This window comes from Cynocephalus volans, chromosome 10 (assembly GCF_027409185.1).
Source record: "Cynocephalus volans isolate mCynVol1 chromosome 10, mCynVol1.pri, whole genome shotgun sequence".
NCBI lineage: Eukaryota > Metazoa > Chordata > Mammalia > Dermoptera > Cynocephalidae > Cynocephalus > Cynocephalus volans.
In genome coordinates this window covers 42,596,192-42,618,795 of record NC_084469.1, presented here as the reverse complement: position 1 = coordinate 42,618,795, position 22,604 = coordinate 42,596,192, and the positions used below count along the sequence as shown (strand labels likewise).

The following is a 22,604-nucleotide window of genomic DNA, read 5'->3' as shown; positions in this document are numbered from 1 at the left end:
TAAGGAAGAGTACATGGTTTTTCAAGCCCTACTAGCAAAGGGTCTCTTAATTTTTGCCAACTCCATGAAGTTGAAGTTCCATTTAATTGGTCATTTTAATTTGCATTTCCCTGAGTACTATTTAGGCTCCAAATCTCTTCATAGGTTAATGGCCATTTGAATTGCTCTTCTATGAAGAGTCATCCAGTCAGCCCAGATGGATTAGAGACTTAAACGTAAAATATAAAACTACCAAAACATTAGAAACAAATTTAGGATACTCTGTATAACCAAGGGATTAAGGAGACCCCTTTTAATTAAAAAGAGTAAATCAAGAATCTAAAAAGGAGAAGATATAAACATTTTACTATAAAAATTAAAATGTGACTTTACTATATAAAAAATATAAAGACAAATGCTAGATTAAGAAAAACCTTTGCTACACAAATGACAAAGGATTATTATCTAAAATATATTTTAAAAGCACCTCAACATTTATAAGAAAAGACAGGTAAACCAATAGAAAAATAGGCAAATATATGTATTGGCAATTAACTGAAGATAATTTGCTGAATGAATATGAAATCTAAATGAAGGCTTTCATTTGTCCATTACTTTTCTGTAGTGTGAATGTTCTTACAACTTCTAAGACTGAATATGATTAAATGCTTTTCCATATTAACTATGCTTGCATAGTGTCTCTTTAGAGTGTATTTTCTGGTGAATTTCTCGACAATTTCCCCACATTTATAAAATACAGCTTATAAGACACTTCTTGCAGAATTGACAGCTGGAAAAATGATTGTTCTCTATATTAACTGAGTCTCTTTCTGATGTATTCTTTGATGTACAGTAAGACTTGAGCTACTCCTAAAGGCTTTTCCACATTCATTACATTTATAGGGTTTTTCTCCAGTATGCATCCTCAGGTGTACAGTAAAATCTGAGTTAGTTCTGAAGGCTTTTCCACATTCTTCACATTTATAGGGTCTCTCCCCAGTATGAATTCTCTGATGTAGAGTTAGCTGTGACAGAGTAATACAACCTTTTCCACATTCCTTACAGGTATAGGGTTTTTCTCCAGTGTGTGTTCTCCAATGCACAGTAAGATATGAACCCCTCCTGAAGGCTTTTCCACAGACATCACACTTATAGGGCTTCTCTCCACTATGGATTTTCTGATGTTCTGTGACATGTACCATCTGGCTAAATGCTTTCCCACAGTCATTACATTTAAACGGTTTTTCTCCAGTATGTGTTCTCTGATGGGTATTAAAGCCTGAGTTACTCGTAAAAACTTTCCCACATTCATTACATTTATAGGGTTTCTCTCCAGTATGCCTTCGTTGATGCACAGTAAGCTGGGATGTATTAGTGAAGGCTCTCTCACATTCATTACATTTATATGGTTTTTCTCCAGTATGGGTCCTCTGATGCACAATAAGGTATGATTTCGTCCTGAAGGATTTTCCACAATCATAACATTTATAGGGTTTCACTCCAGTATGAATTTTCTGATGCTCCTTGAGATTTACCATTTTGGTGAATGCTCTCTCACAGTCAGTGCATTTATATGGTTTTTCTCCAGTATGAATCCTCTGATGTACAGTTAGGTGTGACTTTATTCTGAAAGATTCCCCACATTCATTACACAGATAAGGTTTCTCTTCAGTATGAATACGCTGATGTATAATTAGAGATGAAGAACGCATGAAGGCCTTTCCACATTCATTACATTTATAAGGTTTCTCTCCTGTGTGCATTCTGTGGTGTACAGTAAGACATGAATAATTAATAAATGCTTTCCCACATTCATTACATTTATAGGGTTTTTCTCCTGTATGAATTCTCTGATGTTCTGTGAAATTTGCTATGCGATTAAATGCTTTCCCACATTCATTACATTCATAGGGTTTTTCCCCAGTATGAGTTCTTATATGTACAATAAGGCTTGAATTACTTCTATAAGCTTTCCCACATTCATTACATCTAAAGGGTTTCTCTCCAGTATGAATTCTCTGATGAACATTAAAAATTGTGGTATTCTTGAAAGATTTCCCACATTCATTGCATTTATATGGTTTCTCTTCAGTATGGGTCTTCTGATGTACACTAAGATATGATTTATTCCTAAAGGCTTTCCCACAATCATTACATTTGTAAGGTTTCTCGCCATTGTGAGTTTCCTGATGTCTTGCAAGTTTTGATTTATCACTAAAAGCTTTCCCACATTCACTACATTTATAGGGTTTCTCACCAGTTTGAATTCTTTGGTGCTGATTAAGACGGGCACACTGGCTAAAGGATTTTCCACAGACATTGCACTGATAAGGTTTCTCCTTAGTATGAATCCTCTGATGTACCATAAGTGATGAAGAAGCAATGAAGGCCTTTCCACATTCATTACATTTATAGGGCTTTTCTCCAGTGTGAATTTTTTTATGCTGACTAAGATATGAAGGCTGGCTGAATGTTTTCCCACATACATTACATTCATAAGGCTTTTCTTTAGTGTGCGTTCTCTGATGTTGAATGAGTAATGACCTATAACGAAAGGCCTTTTCACATGTACTACACTTATAGGGTTTTTCTTTATTACTGGATTTTTTACCCAAAGTAAGTTCTGAAGTTTGCCTTATGGCTTTACTGCCTTCTGTATCATTGTTAATTATCTGCCCCAAATGGGTATCTGTAATCAAATCTAAATTTTCTGTGAAATTTTCCTTATGTGTTTGACATTTGCTGTGGGGCTCTTCTGAGATAACTCCTGGTTCTGGAAAAAGAACAGATCCAAATCTAAAGCCTCTTTGACCAGTGGAAATTTTCTTGTACGTAACTATTCTTTGCCTCAAATAACTCTGCTGAGCATTTTGCATTCTCAATATCCTGTCATTCCATTTCCATAATCCTCCCATTCTGGAATCCCATAGACCATTCTTTGTGACTTTCTCCACTATGGCTTCCTGTGATAAATCTTCAGAAATATCCTCTGTTAGTATAACATTCTTTGTTGCACATTTGGTCTCCAAGTCTAGGGGGAAAAAAGAGAAAAATCAAATAACTCCTATTTTCTAAGCTGAGGAAATCTCACTAAACAGGATAATAAAATGAAAAATGGGCTGATAATGAATATAGTTTTGACTACTTGAAAATAGACGCTGTTTTCTAGAAAGAAGAAGGTAGGGTTAACGGAAGCTTGTTTAGCAAAGAACCAGAGTATCAAATTCAGTGAGATTTTCCTCTAATAAAAAAATTCATTCATGATAACCCTCCTAGACTGTAAGTCTCTCGAATATTCCTTTTCTCATTCCATTTAGAGCCAACTTTTTTAGAGCATTCCCCATAAATTGACATTACTTCCTCACTTCCCATTTACTCCACAAACCAGACATCTGTCCCCAGCCATACTTTCTTTCTATTTGTTCTCCTTCTTGGTTGACCAGCTTTTGTTGTGAGGGCTTTCTCAAATTTCTCTGGCAGAACAGCTAAGACTTTATACATATCTTTTCAAAGGACTTTTACGGAAGACCATACTATATAATCAAGAGCAGCTTTTGCTGCTTTTTTATTTACCCAACAACATCTCTGAGGCAGACAAAAATTAATTTAAAAATAATTCTACTGTGGGGTGCAGGTCTTACAACTTGCTTGTACATGCAATTTAATATTTTATTTTTAACACTTTTAGACTTTTTAAAACATCTAATTCATTTTCAGGTAATTACAGTAAATGTTTAAAAACAAATCAGACCAATACCTCTTGTAGACAGTACATAAAGCTTTATGACTTTAAAAGTCATTTTTAATCAAGAAATTTCATCTGTTACTTTGCTTTTATAAAATTTAATTTTCTCTTTCTATCTTGGGGCCTGCGGGTCGGTGGTTCGGGCCTCTCGTAAAAATAAATAAATAAATACACAAACAAATAAATTGGGGGGGGACAAAAAGAGGACACAACAGTCATAACAGTTCCTTGAACTTGTTTAAGACAGTTGAACAGATATGATGTTGACTGGGGGGAGGGGGGAGAAGGAGGAACTGGTAAAAGGACACAAAATTCAACTACACTGTATATTGATAAAAGAAAAAAATACCAAAAAAATTAATTTTCTCTCATGATATTGCTGCTATTTTTAATAAATTCTTTTTTTTTATATTTACATAGTTTTAGTTAACTTCAGCATATATTTTTTGTCCTAGGACGTTATATTGCTAAAATCTGACAAAAAAAATTTTTTTGTCAGAACAGAAGCTACAGAAAACACATCTATAATACCAATTTGGAATTCAGGAACTAATAAAACATTTTAAATGTGAAAAGGAAATGAATTTGAAAAGCAGACAAATTTGCTATAAAATATACTAAAGTTATGAAAGCTTCAGGTGCAGAAAAGTTAAAATTAGAAATTAAAATTTTTCTTTAATAAATTTCCTTGCATAAACTTTATTAATATATGTGAGGCTAAATTCTCTTCTTTCTGGAGTAAAAGTAAAATGTCAATTTCAAACAACATGAATAAAAAACAGAAAAAAAATCTTTTATATTTGAGAGACCTGCATTTTGGTAATATCAGACTAAGTAATCTTGACCAATACTATTGCTAAGTACAATTTGAAAAGGTGGACAAAATAAAGAGAAAAAAATCTGTTTGGAAGCAACTAAAAACTACCAAGGCTTAAAGAGTTACAAGGAGAAGAATGAAACCCAAAAAATTGATCCTAGTATTTGGTGGATCCTAGTATTTTCCCCAACAGATTTCTGCTAATTCTCTAAGAAATGACTGAGAGGTTGAATGGGTACATAGAACTTTTAATAAAACAGACAAAGATCTAAATTTAGGTCCACCAAAGAGAACAATCCTGGAACCCCTATGGTTTGGATGGAATCTCAATGTGATATGCCCTAAAAATAGATGATTAAAAACAGATCAGCCTGCTCAAGAAATAAAACCCAGTTCATTCAAATTTCTAACTGAATGAAGGTGACCGAGGGTTGTTAGAGTTCGAGCCCCTAGTCTAGAAGTCCACCAAAAGCAAACATAAGTCCTGTGTGGGAAAAATTGCATAATTCAGAACCTAAATTATTGCTATAGGTTTTCATAGTCAATGATTAATAGTCAATCAAAATCAATTGGTATATATACCTATATACAAGGAGACAAAAATCACATGAGGAAAAAATAAATAGAAGCAGATCTACAATGAATCCAGATAACAGAGGTCTCAGACATAGACTTTAAAATAACTATAATTATATTCAAGAAAATAAGACAAGATTAACAATTTCACCAAAGAACAGCTGGAAAGTCTAAAATATAAACCAAATGGAAATTCTAGAGGTGAAAAATAAATGAAGAATTCATAGTATGGGCTAAGAACACAGGAGGTACAGTACATAAGAGAGCAAAATAGATGACAGGTCAATAGAAAATTTCCATATTGAAGTACAGAATGAGGAAAATTTGAAAACACATTTAAAAGGCACAAGAGACATACAGGATAGTAAAAAGGTCTACCATAAGATGTAGTTAGAGTCCTAGAAGGCTAGAAAGAGAAATGAGAGAGAATGGACAAAATCAAATTCAAAGAAATAATGTCCAAGAATTTTCTAAGACAGATTTTAAAAAGTCACAAATTTTAGAAGCCAAAGGAACCTCATGCATGAGAAATACAAAGATAATTACACTAAAACACACAGTAGTAAAAATGTTGAAAACTAAAATCTTAAAAGCAGCCAGAGGAAAAAAGATTTCTTTCAAGGGGCAACAATTAGAGGTTGCAAACTACAGCCAAATCTGGCCCATTATTTGTTTTCATGTGGCCAGTGAGATAAAAGTGGTTTCTACTTTTTAAATGGTTAAAAAATATATCAAAAGAATGATATATTGTAGAACATTAAAATTACATAAAATTCAATTTCAGTGACCATAAATGAAATTTTAGTGGAATACAATGAAGATCACTGGTTAATATATTGACTATGGCTGCTTTTGTGCTACAATGGCAGAGTGAAGTAGTTGCAACAGAGACCTTACAACACCACAAAGCCTAGAATATTTGCTGTCCTGCATTTATATAAAGAGTTCGCTGACTTCTGGTTCACTTCTCAACAGAATCTATGTAAAATAGAAAACAATGAAATGTTACCTTTAAAATATTGAAAGAATATGACTGCCAATCTAGAATCTAGAACTTACCAAAAATATCCTTCAAAAGGGAAGGTCAAATAAAGAAATTTTAGGCAAAAAAAATAAAAAGAGAGAGAATATGACACAAGCATACCTGAATAAAAGGAAACAATAAAGGATGTTCCTTAAGCAGAAGAAATATAATCTCAGATACAAGCTCACAAAGAAGAACAAAATTAAGAGAAAGGAAAGGTAAAAATGTGGGTAAATTTAAATAAATATTGACCGCATAAAACAATAACAACAATAAGATTTGACATATATAGAATTAAAATACGTAATATATGTAAAGTTAAATGGAATAAGCTGTTCTGAGGTCCTTGTGTTGCTTGGGAAGAGGGGAAAACATATATTAGACTGCTGAATCAAGGATGCATTCTGTAATTTCTGTTTTACACACTAAAAAAATAATTTAAAATGTTATAATTACCAAGTGACTAGAGGAGGCAAATAGAAAAAAGAAACATAAAATCTAAAGGAAGAATGAATGGGAAGAAAAATACAGAACAGGCAAAGCACTTTCATGATTAGATGGTAGAGTTAAAATTACTTAAATATATACAAATGGACTAAACACTACAGAAGACATGGACTATCAGATTGGTTAAAAAAATGAACAGTATGCTACTTACAAAAGAAACACATAAAATACAAAGATATATAAATGATGAAAGTGGACAGATGAAAAAAGATATCTCATACAAACAATAACCAAAAGAAAGATGTTCTAATAACATTAATATCAGGCAAAATAGACTTCAAGGCAAGAACCACTAACAAAGATAAGAAACTTCATAATGACAAAAGGTCCAATGTACTAGAAAGATATAACAATTCTAAATTTGCATTTACCTAATAACAAAGCTTCAAAATAAAAAAAAACTAAAATGAGAAACACAAATTTACAGTATCACTGGAAGACTTTAAAAAATCTTTCTCAACCACTAAGAAATACAATAAGTTGTAAGTACATAGATTTTAGTAACATAAATAACAAACTTAACCTCTTGACATATCTACAACACTGTACTTAATACCAATACCTGTAGACTATACTTTTTTCCAAGTGCACACAAAATGTTTACAAAAATTGATGATGTGGAAAACAAAGTTTTAAGAAATTTGTGAAAACTGAAATCAAACAGTGCATGGTCTCTGACCACAGTAAGATTACAAGCAACAAGATTATGGCATGAGCATGTGTGGGAACCTAGGCAGGAGCCACATGCAGCCTCCCCCACCCAACAGAAGGCAGGAGCATGCCCGGGGACCTAGGTGGGAGCTGCAGGCAGTCTCCCCCACCCAACAGAAGGAAGGAGCATGCTCAGGACATACACAGGAGCCACAGGCAGTCTCCCATGCCAGACAGAAGGCAAGAGCATGCCCAGAGACCTAGACAGGAGCCACAGGCAGTCCCTAACCAGACAGAAGGCAGAAGCATGGCACAAACACTGCTTCTGTGTGGATGGTCCGCCACAGCCATGGCCACTGTAAGGGCAGCCTGTGGCCACAGTAGCAGCCATGGCCTCCATGCAGGCAGCTTGCCACCCACTCAACCGCACTGACACAAAGAGAAGTGCAGAAAAAAGTGGAGGTCAGAAAAAAGAGAAGGAAGTCTCTCTCCTCAAAGTCCACTCCAGAGTAATAGAAGAAACAACTGCTCAGTCAGATGATCAGACATCAGCATAGAGTAGAAATACGAAAAAACAAGAAAATATGACACCACCAAAGGAATATAGAAAGTTGCAAGTACCAGACCCCATGGAACAGGAAACCCTTGAAATAAGCGAAAAGGAAATCTGAACAACAATCTTAAGGAAACTCAATGAGACATGAGAAGACTCAGACAACACAATGAAACAATAAAAAATATCCAGGCTATAAAGGAGGAAATTACAAAGAAATTATTACCTTAAAAAAGAACATAGCAGAACTCTTGGAACTGAAGGATTCATTCGATGAAACAAAAAACACAAGTGAGAGCTTAAGCAGAGGGCTAGAGCGAGCAAAGAAAGAATTTATGATCACAAAGATGGTCTTTATGGAATAACCTAGGTGGACAAAAAAAGAAAAATATGAAGAAAATCTAAGAGAGCTAGCAGACAACCTTAAGTGCACAAACACCTGAATCATGGGTGTCCCAGAAGGGGAGGAGAAAGAAAAAGGCATTAAAAACCTATTCAAAGAAATAGCAACAGAAAACTTCCCAGGTATAGGGAGAGACATGGACTTTCAGATCCAGGAGGCTCAAAGATCCCCAAACAGATTCAATATAATACAATCCTTCCCAAGACACATTCTAGCCAAAGAAAAAATTTTAAAAGCAGCAAGAGAAAACCATCAATTCATCTATAAGGGAGCCCCCATCCAACTAACAGCAGACTTCTCAACAAAAACTCTACAGGCCAGAAGAAAATGGGATGATATATTTGAAATACTAAAAGAAAAAAACTTTCAGCCAAGAATACTATACCCAGCAAGACTATCCTTCAGAAGTGAGGACAAATAGCATATTTCCTATTCAAACAGAAATGGCAGGAGCTCACCACCACACAACCAACCTTGCAAGAAATCCTGAAGAGGTCCTGCATCTCGAATCTGAAAAATAATAATCACTACCATGAATACACAAGAAAGAACAAAACCCACTGGTAGAACAAAAATACAAATGAGAAAGAGAAAGAAACTAAGTTTTACCACCTCAAAAACCCAACAAACATCGAAGACAAACAACAAATGGGGAAGAAACAAACAAAGCATATTTAAAACATCCAAACAAAAATCAATAAAATAAAATGCCAGGAATAAGACAATACCTTTGAAAAATAAGCCTACATGTAAGTGCATTAAACTTCCCATTCAAAATACATTGACTGGATTAAAAAGCTAGACCCAACTATATGCTCTTCAAGAGATTCACCTCACCTGTAAAGACACACACAGACTAAAAGTGAAGGGATAGAAAAAGATATACCACACAAATGGAAACTAAAAATGAACAGGAGTAGCTATTCTTGTATTGGATAAAACAGACCTTACACCAAAAATCATAGAAAGAGACAAAGAAGGCCGTTATATAATTATAAAGAGATCTATTCAGCAAGAAGACATAACAATCATAAACATATATGCACCCAACACTGGAGCACCCAGGTATATAAAGCAAACATTATTAGACCTAAAGAAAAAGATAGACCCCAATACAATAACAGCTGGGGGCCTACCTGCCCCTATCTCAGCATTGGATAGATCATCTAGACAACAAATCAGCAGAGAAACACAGGATTTAAACTACACTTTATACCAACTGGACCTGGCAGATATCGACAGAACATTTCATCCAACAACTAGAGAATGTACATTCTTCTCATGAGCACATGGATTCTCTAGAATGGATCACATGTTATGTCACAAATTGTCTCAACAAATTTTTTAAAAACTGAAATGACTTCAAGTATCCTTTTAGACCACAATGGATTAAAACTAGAAATCAGTAATAAGTGAAACTCTGTAAACTATACAAATACATGGAAATTAAACAACATACTCTGAACGATGTATGGGTCCAAGAATAAATTAAACAGGAAATCAAAAAATTTCTTGAAACTAATGAAAATAAAGACACACCATACATAACCTGTGGGATAGAGTAAAAGCAGTGTTAACAGGCAAGTTTATTGCAGTAAATGCTTACGTCAAAAGAACAGGAAGATCTCAATAAACAAGAAACAATACATCTCAAAGAATTAGAAAAACAAGAAAAATCCAATTGCAAAATCAATAGATGGAAAGAAATAATTAAGATCAGAGCAGAACTAAATTAAATAGAGACCCCCAAAAATGATAAAAAAAAGATTAACGAAACAAAACTTGGTTTTTTGAGAAGATAAACAAAATAGACAAACCACAGCTAGGTTAACAAAAAAAAAAAAAAAAAAGAAGAAGACCCAAACAATAAAAATCATAAATGATAAAAGAGACATTACAACTGATTCCACAGAAATACAAATAATCATTAGAGGCTATTATAAACAACAACATGCCAACAAATTTGAAAACCTAGAGGAAATGGATACATTTCTAGACACATACACCCTACCAAGATTGAACCAAAAAGAGCTAGAAAACCTAAACTGACCACTAACAAGCATCGAGACTGAAGCACTAATCAGCAATCTCCCAACAAAAAAAAGCCCAGGACTGGATGGCTTTACTGCTAAATTCTACCAGACCTTTAAAGAGGAATTAATACCAATTCTCTTCAAACTATTCTAAAACATTGAAACAAAGGCCATTCTCCCAAACTCATTCTGTGAGGCCAGTATCACCCTGATACTAAAACCAGACTAAGATACAACAACGACAAAAAACTACAGGCCAATATCTTTGATGAACATAGATGCAAAAATCCTCAACAAAATATAGCAATCAGAATACAGCAACACATCAAAAAAAATTACACACCACGAGCAAGTTGGATTAATCCCAGGGATGCAAGGATAGTTCAGCACACACAAGTCCATAAATATGTATACCACATCAACAAAATCAAGGAAAAAAAACATAGTATTATCTCAATAGACGAAAAAAAGTATTTGACAAAATTCAGCTTCTCTTCATGATAAAGACTCTCAGTAAATTAGGTATAGGAGAAAGCATCTCAAAACAATAAAAGCCATGGGCGGACCCCATGGCGCACTCGGGAGAGTGCGGCACTGGGAGCGCTGCAGCGCTCCCGCCGCGGGTTCGGATCCTATATAGGGATGGCCGGTGTGCTCGGTGCGGCCAGTCACAAAAAAAAAAAAAAAAAAAAAAAAAACAATAAAAGCCATATATGACAAACCCACCACCAATACTATCCTGAATGGGGAAAAGCTCTCAGCTTTTAAGAATGGGAACAAGACAAGGATACCCACTCACCACCCCTATTTAACATAATACTGGAAGTAATAGGAAGAGCAATCAAGTAAGAGAAAGAAATAAAGGGTATCCAGGTTCAAAAAAATGAAGCCAAACTGTTCCTGATTGCAGATGACATACAGAAAAACCTAAAGACTGTATCAAAAAATCTTAGAGGTGATAAACAATTTCAGTAAAGATGCGGGATACAAAATCAACATGCCAAAATCAGTAGCATTTTTATACTCCAATAATGAATTAGCAGAAAAAGAAATCAAGAAAGCAAGCTCATTTACAACAGTCACCAAACAAAAAAAAGAAAAAAACACCTAGGAATCAATTTAACCAAGGAGATGAAAGATTTCTATAATGAGAACTACAAATCACTGTTTAAAGAAATTAAAGAGAACACAAAAAGACAGAAAGACATTTCATGCTCTTGGATAGGAAGAATAAAATTGTGAAAATGTCCGTACTATCCAAAGCACTCTACAGATTCAAGGCAATCCTCATTAAAATACCAATGACATTCTTCACAGAAATAGAAAAAACAATCCTAACATTCATATGGAAAAACAAAAGACCCCAAATAGCCAAAGCAATCATGAGCAAAGGAAAATAAAACTGGAAACATAACACTACCTGACTTCAAATTATACTACAAAACTATAGTAACCAAAACAGCATGGTTCTGGCATGAAAACAGACACTCAGACTGATGGAACAGAATAGAAAACCCAGAAATCAACCCACGTACTTACAGCCAACTGATCTTTGACAAAAACAACAAGAACACACATTGGGAAAAAGACTGCCTCTTCATAAATAGTACTGGGAAAACTGGACATCCATAAGTAGAAGAATAAAACTAGATCTGTACCTCTCACCATATACCAAAATCAACCCTAAATGGATTAAAGACTTTTATATAACACCTGAAAATATAAAAATCCTAACAGAAAACAAAGGGGAAACACTTCAGGAAGTAGGACTTGGCAAAGACTTCATAAATAAGACCCCAAACAAAAAGAAATAGGAAATTTGAATAGTCCTATAAGTACTAAAGATACAGAAGCTATAATTAAACACCTTCCATAATAAAAGCTTCAGGCCAAGAGGGCTTCCCTGGTGAATTCTATGTACCATAAAAATATAACTTTCCCTCTCTCTCAACTCTTTCTTTCCACAATATAAGCTGATAACCTTGCCTCATATTTTAGAGAATATGGAAGCTATCATAGTAGATTCCCCAATCTTCACCACCAATTGACTTACCTCTGTATCCACCTTCTCCACCTTTCCTAGTGTTACAGCAGAAGAGGTAAACCTCCCCGCATATCAAAGGTAAACATCTACTTTTCCAGCCTAGATTTTCTCTCCTTTCACCTTCCCAAACACTTTAGTCCTTCAGTGGTCCCATCTTTGACATGCCACATCAACTTCTCCCTCTCTGGTGATGCATTCCTATCAGGACTCAAACATGCCATAGAAACTCCCATCTCAAAAGTAAAATAAGAGTTTTCCTTGACTCCATCCATACTATCCTCTAGCTGCTGCCCCATCTCTCTCTTTCACTCCTCACAAAGGAAAAAAATCCTTTCTCTGAAGAGTTGTCTAAAACTACCTCCAATATCTACCTTTCATTTACTCTTTTAATTATATATATTTGATATAGAAAAAGAATATATGTAACACATGTGAGTTATGGATGGCACAATAAAATGAATAATCAGATGAACTAGAATCCATTTATTTCTTTCCATCTCCACACCATCACCCTAATCAAAGTTACTATCATCTCTTGCCTGGACTATGTAACAACCTCTTGACTTACTGCCTGCTTTATGCTCTTAAGTTCAATCTACATAAACAGGTCTTCTAAAAATCCTAAATTAAAATCTTTCCATGCTTTTTCACTCAGATTAAAATCCAAATTCCTTACCATCACCTACAAAGCACTGCATAGGTGGGCTCCTGTCTCTCTAATTTTATTCCATATCAGTCTCCCCTCTCTTATGTTTCAGTCACAGAAGCTTCCTTTTGATTTCTAGAACACATTACATTCTTTTCCATATCAGGTCCTTTGCTCTGATGTTCTTCCCTTTGCCTAAAATGCTTCTCTTCTCCTCTTCCCCTGGCTGGATTCTTCTGACTCTTCAGGTCTCAGCTTACAGGTCATCTCCTCAGAAGCCTGCCCTGACCATCCCATCTACAAGAGGCACCCTCATCCCCAACCTAGTTACTCTTTCATATCCCCCAGTTTATCTCACACCTAAAAGACAGTACAACCACTATTTAGTTTGCTTTTGTTTATTTGCTTGTTAATTATCTGTTTCTCAAAATTTAATCTTCATGAGGGCAGGAACCTGATCCATCTTATTCACTGCTGTAGCACTAATACTTGACCCAGTTCACAGCATATAAGTGAGTAATAAATACTGATTAAATAAATGAATACTGTATTTTGATTCTCAACTGATTCCTTGCTTGTATTCTCAATTAGTTAAGAACCTAGAGGAGAGGAAGAGGGTTCCCCCAAAGTTTCAGTAGGCTTGCAGGTGAACCTATAATGAGTAGGTTTTAGCTGAAAAGAAATCAGTAGTAACCCTTAAGAAAGTATTTTTGGGAAAATGAAGGAAGAGAGAGGAAGAGAAGGAAAATGTCAGATGATGGTAAACATAAAGTTAACTGGAGAGGATATACCTGAAAGGGATATGTTATGCATGTTTGAATGAAGGAATGAAGGAATAATTATAAAATCATATCCCCAAGAAAGTAGAGTAAGATGGAGCAGGGAACCAAAAATGGAGAAGAGAGATGGAGAGAGAAGAGGGGTGTGAAAGGGATGGGCAGGGAGGGGGTCTTTTCCTCTGAGACAACTTTGAGCAAAGATACCCTCCAAAATATTTCAGATGTTCTGCTGAACATCCCCCCATGACATGTTACTTGAAATAAACCCCAAATTACTAGTTCTGATTAACTCACCTGGATAGGGGATTCTTGAAATTTCTCTTACCACTGCCCACGGTCCTTTCCCATTCTCCAAATGAGATATCATGTCTGGTTTGGAAACTGCAAGCCCTGTTCACAGAAAAATGAATAGGATTTGATTGGAACTATGAGCAAGAACTATTACCAAATTCAGTTTCAGTTCTTAATCTTCTGTGCAGAGTGGCAATTATAGGAAGTTTCAGAGCTGCAGTTTCCAATGCAGTTGCCAATAATGTGGCTATTTAAATTTGAATTTACATCAATTTAAGTAAAATTTAAAATTCAGTTCTTCAGACAGATTAGCCAAATTTCCAGTGCTCAAAAGCCATAAATGGCTAGTACCTGCCACATTGGACAGCACAGATAGAACATTCCTATTACAGCAGAATGTTTTATTGTACAGTAATGTTCTATAGAATTTACAAAGATATCTCAGAGGAGCTCAACACTACAATCCCAATTTGGTGGAATAATAGATCAAGGGAATAATCTGAATTTAGAAGGAAAATGAACACATTTGTTTTATTCTTTCTAAAGGCACTAATAATAACTCCTATTTATGGAAGTGGCTAGAAAAATCTTCAGCCCTAAATCTGTGGGAATGTCAACGAAATATATATTTCATACTCTACGATGGAAGACCATTTAATTCAGAGTAAGAAATAGCATAACTCCCAACAATGTGTCCCTAAGACTAAGAGATACTGATACCTAAATTCTAAACCAAAATTCAGTTAAGAATTATAGAAGCTTTATATATTTAGCACACCTGGTCAAATGGGTAGATACATCAACACAGAAGAGAAGTTATCCTTACCCAGAGAGACCAGATTCCTATAATTCTCTAGCATCACATCTTTGTGCAGGTTCCTCTGTGTAGGGTCCATCAACCTCCACTCCTCCAATGTGAAGTCTATAGCCACATCCTTAAATGTCACTGATTCCTAAAATAAATACACTGTGATCACACAGAGACTACACAATTAGACCTGTCAGGCAGAATAGTATGTACTAAAACTGGGTAAGAACTACAGAAATCAGAATCACAAAATGATTATGTAGGTCAATCAGTTCAACCCTTACACGATATAACATGAACTCGAAACCATAAGAGGAAGCTTATTCCATCTTCAGAGTTTCACCTGATAGCAAGTTTTTTTTTCAGACCAATTCAAATATGGCTTTCAATAATTTCTAAATATTGGTCTTGCTATATTATGATCTGGAGTCACACAGCATGGTTTCCTCCCTCCCTAGAAAGTCTTTGAAATATTTGATAACAGCTAGTAGTTTCCTCCAAAACCCTAGCCTATCTAAAACATCAATATTAATAAAATAAATATCAATACTAATAAAATATAAAATATTAATAAAGGTTTATTTTATCATTCAGATTGTGAATACAGAATACTATAAGCTCTCTTTGAGAATGAAAAGTAAGAAGTCACAGGACATTGAGGGAACTTCTTTGGTCAGGCTATACAATACATACATATATATATATATATATATATATACACACATATATATATATATATATATATATAATATGAGGGTACTTCAAAAAGTTCATGGAAGGGCCGGCCCCGTGGCTCACTCGGGAGAGTGTGGCACTGGTAGTGCCGAGGCCACGGGTTCGGATCCTATATAGGGATGGCCTATACACGCTGGCTGAGCGTGGCACAGACAACACCGTGCCGAGGGTTGCAATCCCCTTACCCGTCAGAAGAAAAAAAAAAAAAAAAAAGTTCATGGAAAAATGGAATTGAAAGATAATATGAATCTACAAACTTTTTGAAGATCCCTAATATATATGCTTGTATAAAAAATGGAAGAATGAGCCAAAAAATTTTTTTAATGATTACCTATTGGGGGAAGGAGGAAATAAGAGTTGAGAGTACTGGAGTAGAAGCTAGTCTCCTTGTACTATTTCCTGTTTTGTAGTTTTGACTTTTGAACCCTGTAAATATTTTATATTATTATAAAACAAAAATTAAATTTAAAAAAAGCAATCCCTAAAAATTAAAAGTAAAATGAAACAAGTTGGTAGCATACCCATTCATAAGAGAGGAACTATTTTGAGTGACTTTAAGACAGTAATTTTTCTGTATATCGCTTGTGAGAAATATCCTGAGGAGAAAAACAAATGAAAAAAAAAAACAAAACTTTTTCAGTAAATAATCATTTTGGTAGTAGTGACAGAAATGCTATTCTTTAACTGTTGTGTGTGGAGTGTTGGATAAAGCAAATTAGCATATTGATATCATTGAGAATTAATGAGAAGAAGAAGATATAAATGTACTATTGATGAGATTAGGTTAAAAACTCCATAGTTGTCAATTTGATATGGAAGCATCAGTACACATTCATATTTTATGTTTAAGGAAAAAAAACAAAACACGTTTCCTAGCTTTAGCTACTGAAAATTGCTAGAAACAACAATCAATTAGGTAGCATTATGCAGGCCAGACTGTAGCCTCTAAATGTTACTTCCCACCAAAAGAAACCAGAGCCAGGAACATTATGAAGCTATTGAACATTACTAGGGTCATGTCTAAGACACTGGAGACAACTTGATGAGGCTTCCGTTGCCTAAGGACAGGACAATTTGAGCATCAATAAGGATAATAACTGTAACAGATCTCAAAAATATCTGATGAGGGCCGACCCCACAGGCGCACTCGGGAGAGTGCGGCGCTGGGAGCGCAGCGACGCGCCTGCCGCGGGTAGGGATCCTATATAGGAATGGCCGGTGCACTCACTGGCTGAGTGCCGGTCACGAAAAAGACAAAAAAAAAAAAAAAAAAAATCTGATAACATTTATATTCATGAGTTCATAATAAACTATTAAAAAAACTCTTTGATCATCTTTGGAGAATGCCTGGAAACTGGTAAATAAAGAGAAAGAATCAATCTTTTGTCCTTCTTTTCATATGCAAACTATACATAGTTCTTACAGTAATCAAATGTAATTAAATTAGTTAATGAGGGGAGGTTTCTCTTTATGCAAGTACTCCAGCTAATAAATGAAGAAGGAATGAAGGAATTACAACATCACCATTTTGCAACCTCTAATAAATTAAACGATCATCAGGGGCTGCTAACATGAGAAAAGGCTTGAATTAGGCATTATGTATCTTCTGGTGGTATATACCAGCAATATGAAATAATATTGCAAAAAATATTTTTTAAAAATAAAAATCTGAATCTGATCAAGAATCCAACAATTTAAAGGAAATACAGGGGTAGAGGGGGCATGTTAAATAATCCCGTGGGGGTGCAATCACTAAAACTCATGGTGTGTAAAATTCTAAATCAACGCCATCCAATAGAAATATAATGCAAGCCATATATGTGATTTAAAATTTTCCATTTGCCACATTCAAAATGGAAACAGTAATACAGTTTATTTTGGTAATATGGTTTATTTAGCCCAATTAAACAAAATATTATAATTTCAACAGGCAATCAATATAAAGATTATTAATGACATTATCTACATTAGTTTATCATGCTAAGTCTTTGTATCAGTATGTTATTTTAAATTTACCGCACATCTCAATTCGGACTAGTCACAATTCAGGTGGCCAATACTCACATGTGGCTAATGGCTTCCTCACTGGACAACACAGCTCTAAAGTTCAAATAACATGGTTTCTTCAATAAATGATTACAAAAGGAGGAAAAGGAAGGGGAAATATCTACATTAAAAGTGACACTAAGATACATGTTAACAAATTATACCTGAATCAACTGGGGAAACAAATATCAACTGAAACTTGATGATACAGAGGCTCACTATTAATTTTTTATATGCAGTAATAGTAATATTGAGAAATGAAATCTGTCAAATTGATGCCACCAGTCCTGGGGCTACTACACCTGTCAAATATTCATTGCGAACTCGCAATGAACTAGGAACTTTAAGAATTAGGCAAGTAAAAGCAGCATTTTCTTTTTATTCTTCTTACATAAAATGGTAGGTATTACCTTTACCAATTTGGTTTCTTCTGCCTGAAGGTGAAGATCTTCATCTGGCTGGGTAACTTCAGGACTCTGAGGGAAATATATGATAAGATGACTCAGTGACAGGCTGCCTATGACCTACAGCAGAGCCTCAACAAGCACCACCAGTGCACTGTGGATGCAGTGTACAAAAGGTCTTCAGAAAGTTCACGGAAACATTTGTATTATCTTTTAATTCTATTTTTCCACAAACTTTTTGAAGTAACCTTCATATATGAGATGACCTCTTTTACTGTTTTCCTAAGGGCTGAAATTAAGGTCCCACTGTAATATCCAATTATAATCTTTCACCTCATTTGAGACGATGACACACACATAATTGAGAAAGATATAACTGCATGATTTTAAGGGTGGCTTTTAACAAAGAACCTATGAAAACAAAAACAAACATAATAGAAGGCCTTCAGACACTACATAATTCTGTTTCTTCATCTGGAGATGAAATCTATTTCTCAGAAAGTATCTACCTTGCTCGAGAATAATATCCCAAACCTACTAACACCATCTGTTCTCTACAATTGAAAAATCATTAGTGTCTAGGAGCTACATGTCTCAGGAGCCACTCAGGAAATATTTCAGGAACCGCTTAAAATATTGTTTTCTTTCAAACCTTAGAAACTATATCCCCATGAGGGCCTGATTTTATTTTTATTTATTTTTATTTTTTTTTGTCTTTTCGTGACCGGTAAGGGGATCGCAACCCTTGGCGCAGTTTCACCCGCACCACACTCAGCCAGTGAGCGCACCGGCCATTCCTATATAGGATCCAAACCCGCGGCGGGAGTGCCACCGCGCTCCCAAGTGCTGCACTCTCCTGATTGCGCCACGGAGCCGGCCCCTGATTTTATTTTAAAAAATGAAATTTTACTATACCATCTAGTAGTACTTATCCATTTCAGATTTCCTGTCATTTTAAAAAATTATGTGTAATAAAACTTTTACTTAAATTTCATTAGGAGAAATGTTATCCTAGTTCCCACCTCCCAAGTTCTTGTCTAAAAAAGTACAAATATCAAGCTTCCAGAAAATAAACGATGATGTGTACCTCAACTTCTGATAATCAAGAATAGGTTTGATCATGCCATGATACATGACTAGACAAATTCAGTGGGAAGTATCAAGTGCAACATTTTGGTTTTTATTTATATTTTCAAGGGTATTTTTAAAAGACTATTTACATGTTATATACTCTGGCTACAAAGAATAAAAGATCACTACTACAGGTCTATGACATCATTACTACAACAAATTATATTTGTTGGTATTACCTTTCTTCTGAATCTCCTAGTTCAAAAAGTCACTGCTAAAACACAGCTTTTATCACTTAATATTCATCCCAAATACATATACCCACACACACTTAAATTTCTTCAGGAAACATTAAAAGATTCACTTTAAATATCTAATTTCCAGCTCTATCCGTCACAACCTCCATCTTGAATCACCAGCTTATGCACTGTCCTCTACCCTTAGTCTCCCTTCTCTCCTGAAGTATCCTCACAAATACTTTACAATTTAAACCCCCCCTCCCCATAATTGGGTACCAGCTTAAATCTAACTCTCCCCATGAGCTTTCCATGACCAAATCAGCCTACATTAATGTCCCATTTCTTTTCTTACATAAGATTCATGTTTACCATACTGCTAAGCAACTATTACTCACCTAAATAAATTATGTAACTATTTCTTTTGTATGCCTTACCTCAATGACACTGTAAGCTCTCTACAGGCCAGTGTTGTGTCTTAAACATCTTTCTCTCCATGTCATCTATTAAATTTGGTCACTTCTTAATGGGTATGAAAGAGATGACTGAGAGTGGCACAAGGGGAATGGTCCCTATGAATTAGGGTCGGGGGTGTGTGCGTGTGTGTGTGTACATATATTTTTTCCCCAAAATTTCCTAAACCAAATTTCCCAATTGAAAAATATTCCATCCTACTAACCCATAAATAACTGAAGTTTCTGGGAACAATACAAATTTAAAATAAAAATTAAAGATGCCTAACATAATTAAAGATGGCCCAGATATTTTTGGAAAGATCATGTGTCCTGATATTTGGTTCAATAAGTATAGTGAATCCTCCTCTAGATTACAGGCTTTACTGCAAGAACCCAATTTTCATAAATCAGTTTGGTTCAGTTCCCAGAAAGGGTGAGGGTGAGGTAGAGAAGTCACAAGACTTCAGAAAAAGTAGATATGCTCTCAAATCAAGACAGCAGCTCAGAAACAGAGCAAACCCCAACTCACCAGAGGTCCAACTGAAAAAACCACAGCAGCCATAATCTCTGCCTCTGTATTCCGCTCTCTAGAAAGAGTAGTCCTACAAAGACATATCTGTGGAAAAGAAATAAGCCATGAAAACCAATCCTGCCTTGGGAATTTCAAACTCACCAAGGTGAAATTCTGACATACAAATGAGCATGACCTCCCTAAAGGAATACAAGAGTAACCCTCAAGATCAGTGAGGGACAAAGATCCTTGCTCCTGGAGATCTTGAGATTTTAACACCATTAAATGTAGTCACAACTAGTGGGCCAGACATTGTACAAAGAGCTTTTAAAATGCTTTCTCATTTAATCTTCACATCAACCCATTGGGAATTACATTCCCATTCTTCAGATGAGGAATGAGAAAACTGAGGCCTAGAAAAATTAAACTATTTACTTATCGCCATGCATGACTCCAAATCAATCTAATTCCAAAGTCCACAGCTTTTCCACTAAATCAATATGCTGTGTGAAGTGAAAAAAATAACTCAATTCCTTCTTTGCCACAATCACCTACACATCTAACAATGAAATAGTCCAAGAATCTCTTTCTCCTGCCTTTCCTGTGAAGAGTCAATTTCCTAAAATGTTCAGAAATGTCAGTTTCATGTAAAGAGAACACAACTTCAAAATTTAAATAATATTAGAAACCTTGACATGCCCCTCCCAATCTCATATACAAACAGATCCTTACCTGTCCTTTCTATATCAGGCAGATCCAAATAAAAAAGAAGCAGGAATAACAATAATAATAGAACGGATACAGAATTCAATGAACAAAACATTAAGCAGTAATGCTTTTATATTGAAAAAAGATGTATGTATAATAAAGGTTTTATACTATGGAGAAATAAGGTGGCAGAGATCTTATTCAGGTATGCCTGGACACTAATTATGCTTTTCTATCTTTGGTTAAGAATATGGCCTTGCAGATGCTGAATTTGGTTCAAAAACAAGAAGAGCCTAATGCTTGCAAACATTGTCTTAACAAGTGCACGGATCGCATACGTACTTCCAGAATGATGTTACAAGCCCAGAGTATAAAAGGGCAGTGGCACAGTAAGAATTGAGCTTTCCAAATCTTGTGAAATTCTACTTTGTAATGACAGTTTCCTAGGCAGTTCTGACACTGTCCCCACCCGGTAGGGCCTCTGGGGGCCAAAGGAGTCCATGCTGAATTATGCTGTATCTGTCTCTGCCTCATATAGGCAATTTGCCTCCATTAAGAATCTATACCCAAGAGTTTTCTTGGTCAAAAGTGAGGTCTGAAGGGCAGCAGCACTAATATCACCAGAGAGCTTATGAAAAATGCAACATCTCAGGCCCAACTCCAGAACCTTTTAATAAGATGCCTAGGTGATTCATATGTACACATTAAGGTTTAAGACACACTGATCTAAAATAGATCATCATTCCAGGATACATTCCAGGATATTCAAGCCAAGGCTCAAAATAACAGAGAAAATGGAGATGCCTAAATTTGGAAGCAATACTACAACTTAAGCACATAGTTTCGTATAACAATATACAGTAGAATCCATCAAAGTTGGTAGAAAGTAGAAAAAATACTATTCATATTAGAGTACAATAAAAAGAATCAAAAACAACAAATAGAGAAAGGTTAACAGAGAAAGCCTATAGGTCCATGATGAGACTGAAAAGGTACAAATAACAAAAAAATAAGAAAATACCTATCCACAAATATGAGTTAACTAATTGGTAGCCAGTCAAAAAATACAAATATATGAGCCACAATGGCCAGATATAGGACCATCTGATAACCCATGAAAGACATCTAGGTACCATTTCCTCTCCCCTGTCCCCCTTCTTGAATGATGCTGCTGCCTTGCTGAAGCTGAGTTTGCCTTGCTCATGCTGATTGAAGGGTGCCTGACATATATTTCGTTATACTAAATGGCATGGATTGTTAATATAAATTCTCCCTAAATGATAATATTAGCCTCAGGAATGAAAGGACAGTGACATAACAAGTACTGAGTTTTTGAGAAACTTTATCTCATGCAAAGTGTTACAGGCAATTATATCACCCTTTAATTAGGGACTTTGTTATACTTAAATATACTGAATCTGCTCCTGCCCTGAATGGACACTATGTTTCCCCTAAGGTTCAGTAGTTTTGCTCAATAAACATAGCAGAAATTAACCTCACTTTACAGTTTATGCCAATCAGAGGCTCATAAGAAATGATACTTGCAGTAATTAATCATTATATTGTTGGAAAAAAAGGAATA

The 22,604-nt window shown here is 35.2% G+C and overlaps 1 protein-coding gene across 1 annotated transcript; it reads right to left on the bottom strand.

The window, feature by feature from the left end:
* Positions 1 to 788: 788 nt before the first annotated feature.
* ZNF624 (zinc finger protein 624) lies at positions 789 to 21,524 on the bottom strand. Its single transcript, XM_063109845.1, has 6 exons — positions 21,492 to 21,524; positions 20,333 to 20,419; positions 18,048 to 18,113; positions 14,875 to 15,001; positions 14,052 to 14,147; positions 789 to 3,010 (listed from the first exon to the last, which is right to left on the bottom strand). Exons 1-6 carry the CDS (start codon positions 21,522 to 21,524, stop codon positions 789 to 791), a joined length of 2,631 nt encoding a protein of 876 aa, XP_062965915.1.
* Positions 21,525 to 22,604: the final 1,080 nt, after the last annotated feature.

Bases quoted from the DNA above. Each gene is read 5' to 3' on its own strand.
- ZNF624 (XM_063109845.1), bottom strand. From the start codon at position 21,524: ATGGACTCCTTTGGCCCCCAGAGGCCCTACCGG. The intron at 15,002-18,047 runs GTAATACCTACC...TATTTATTTTAG, and splicing joins AAGAAACCAAATTGGTAAAG to GAATCAGTGACATTTAAGGA. The intron at 14,148-14,874 runs GTAAGGATAACT...TTCTGTGAACAG, and splicing joins TAGGAATCTGGTCTCTCTGG to GGCTTGCAGTTTCCAAACCA.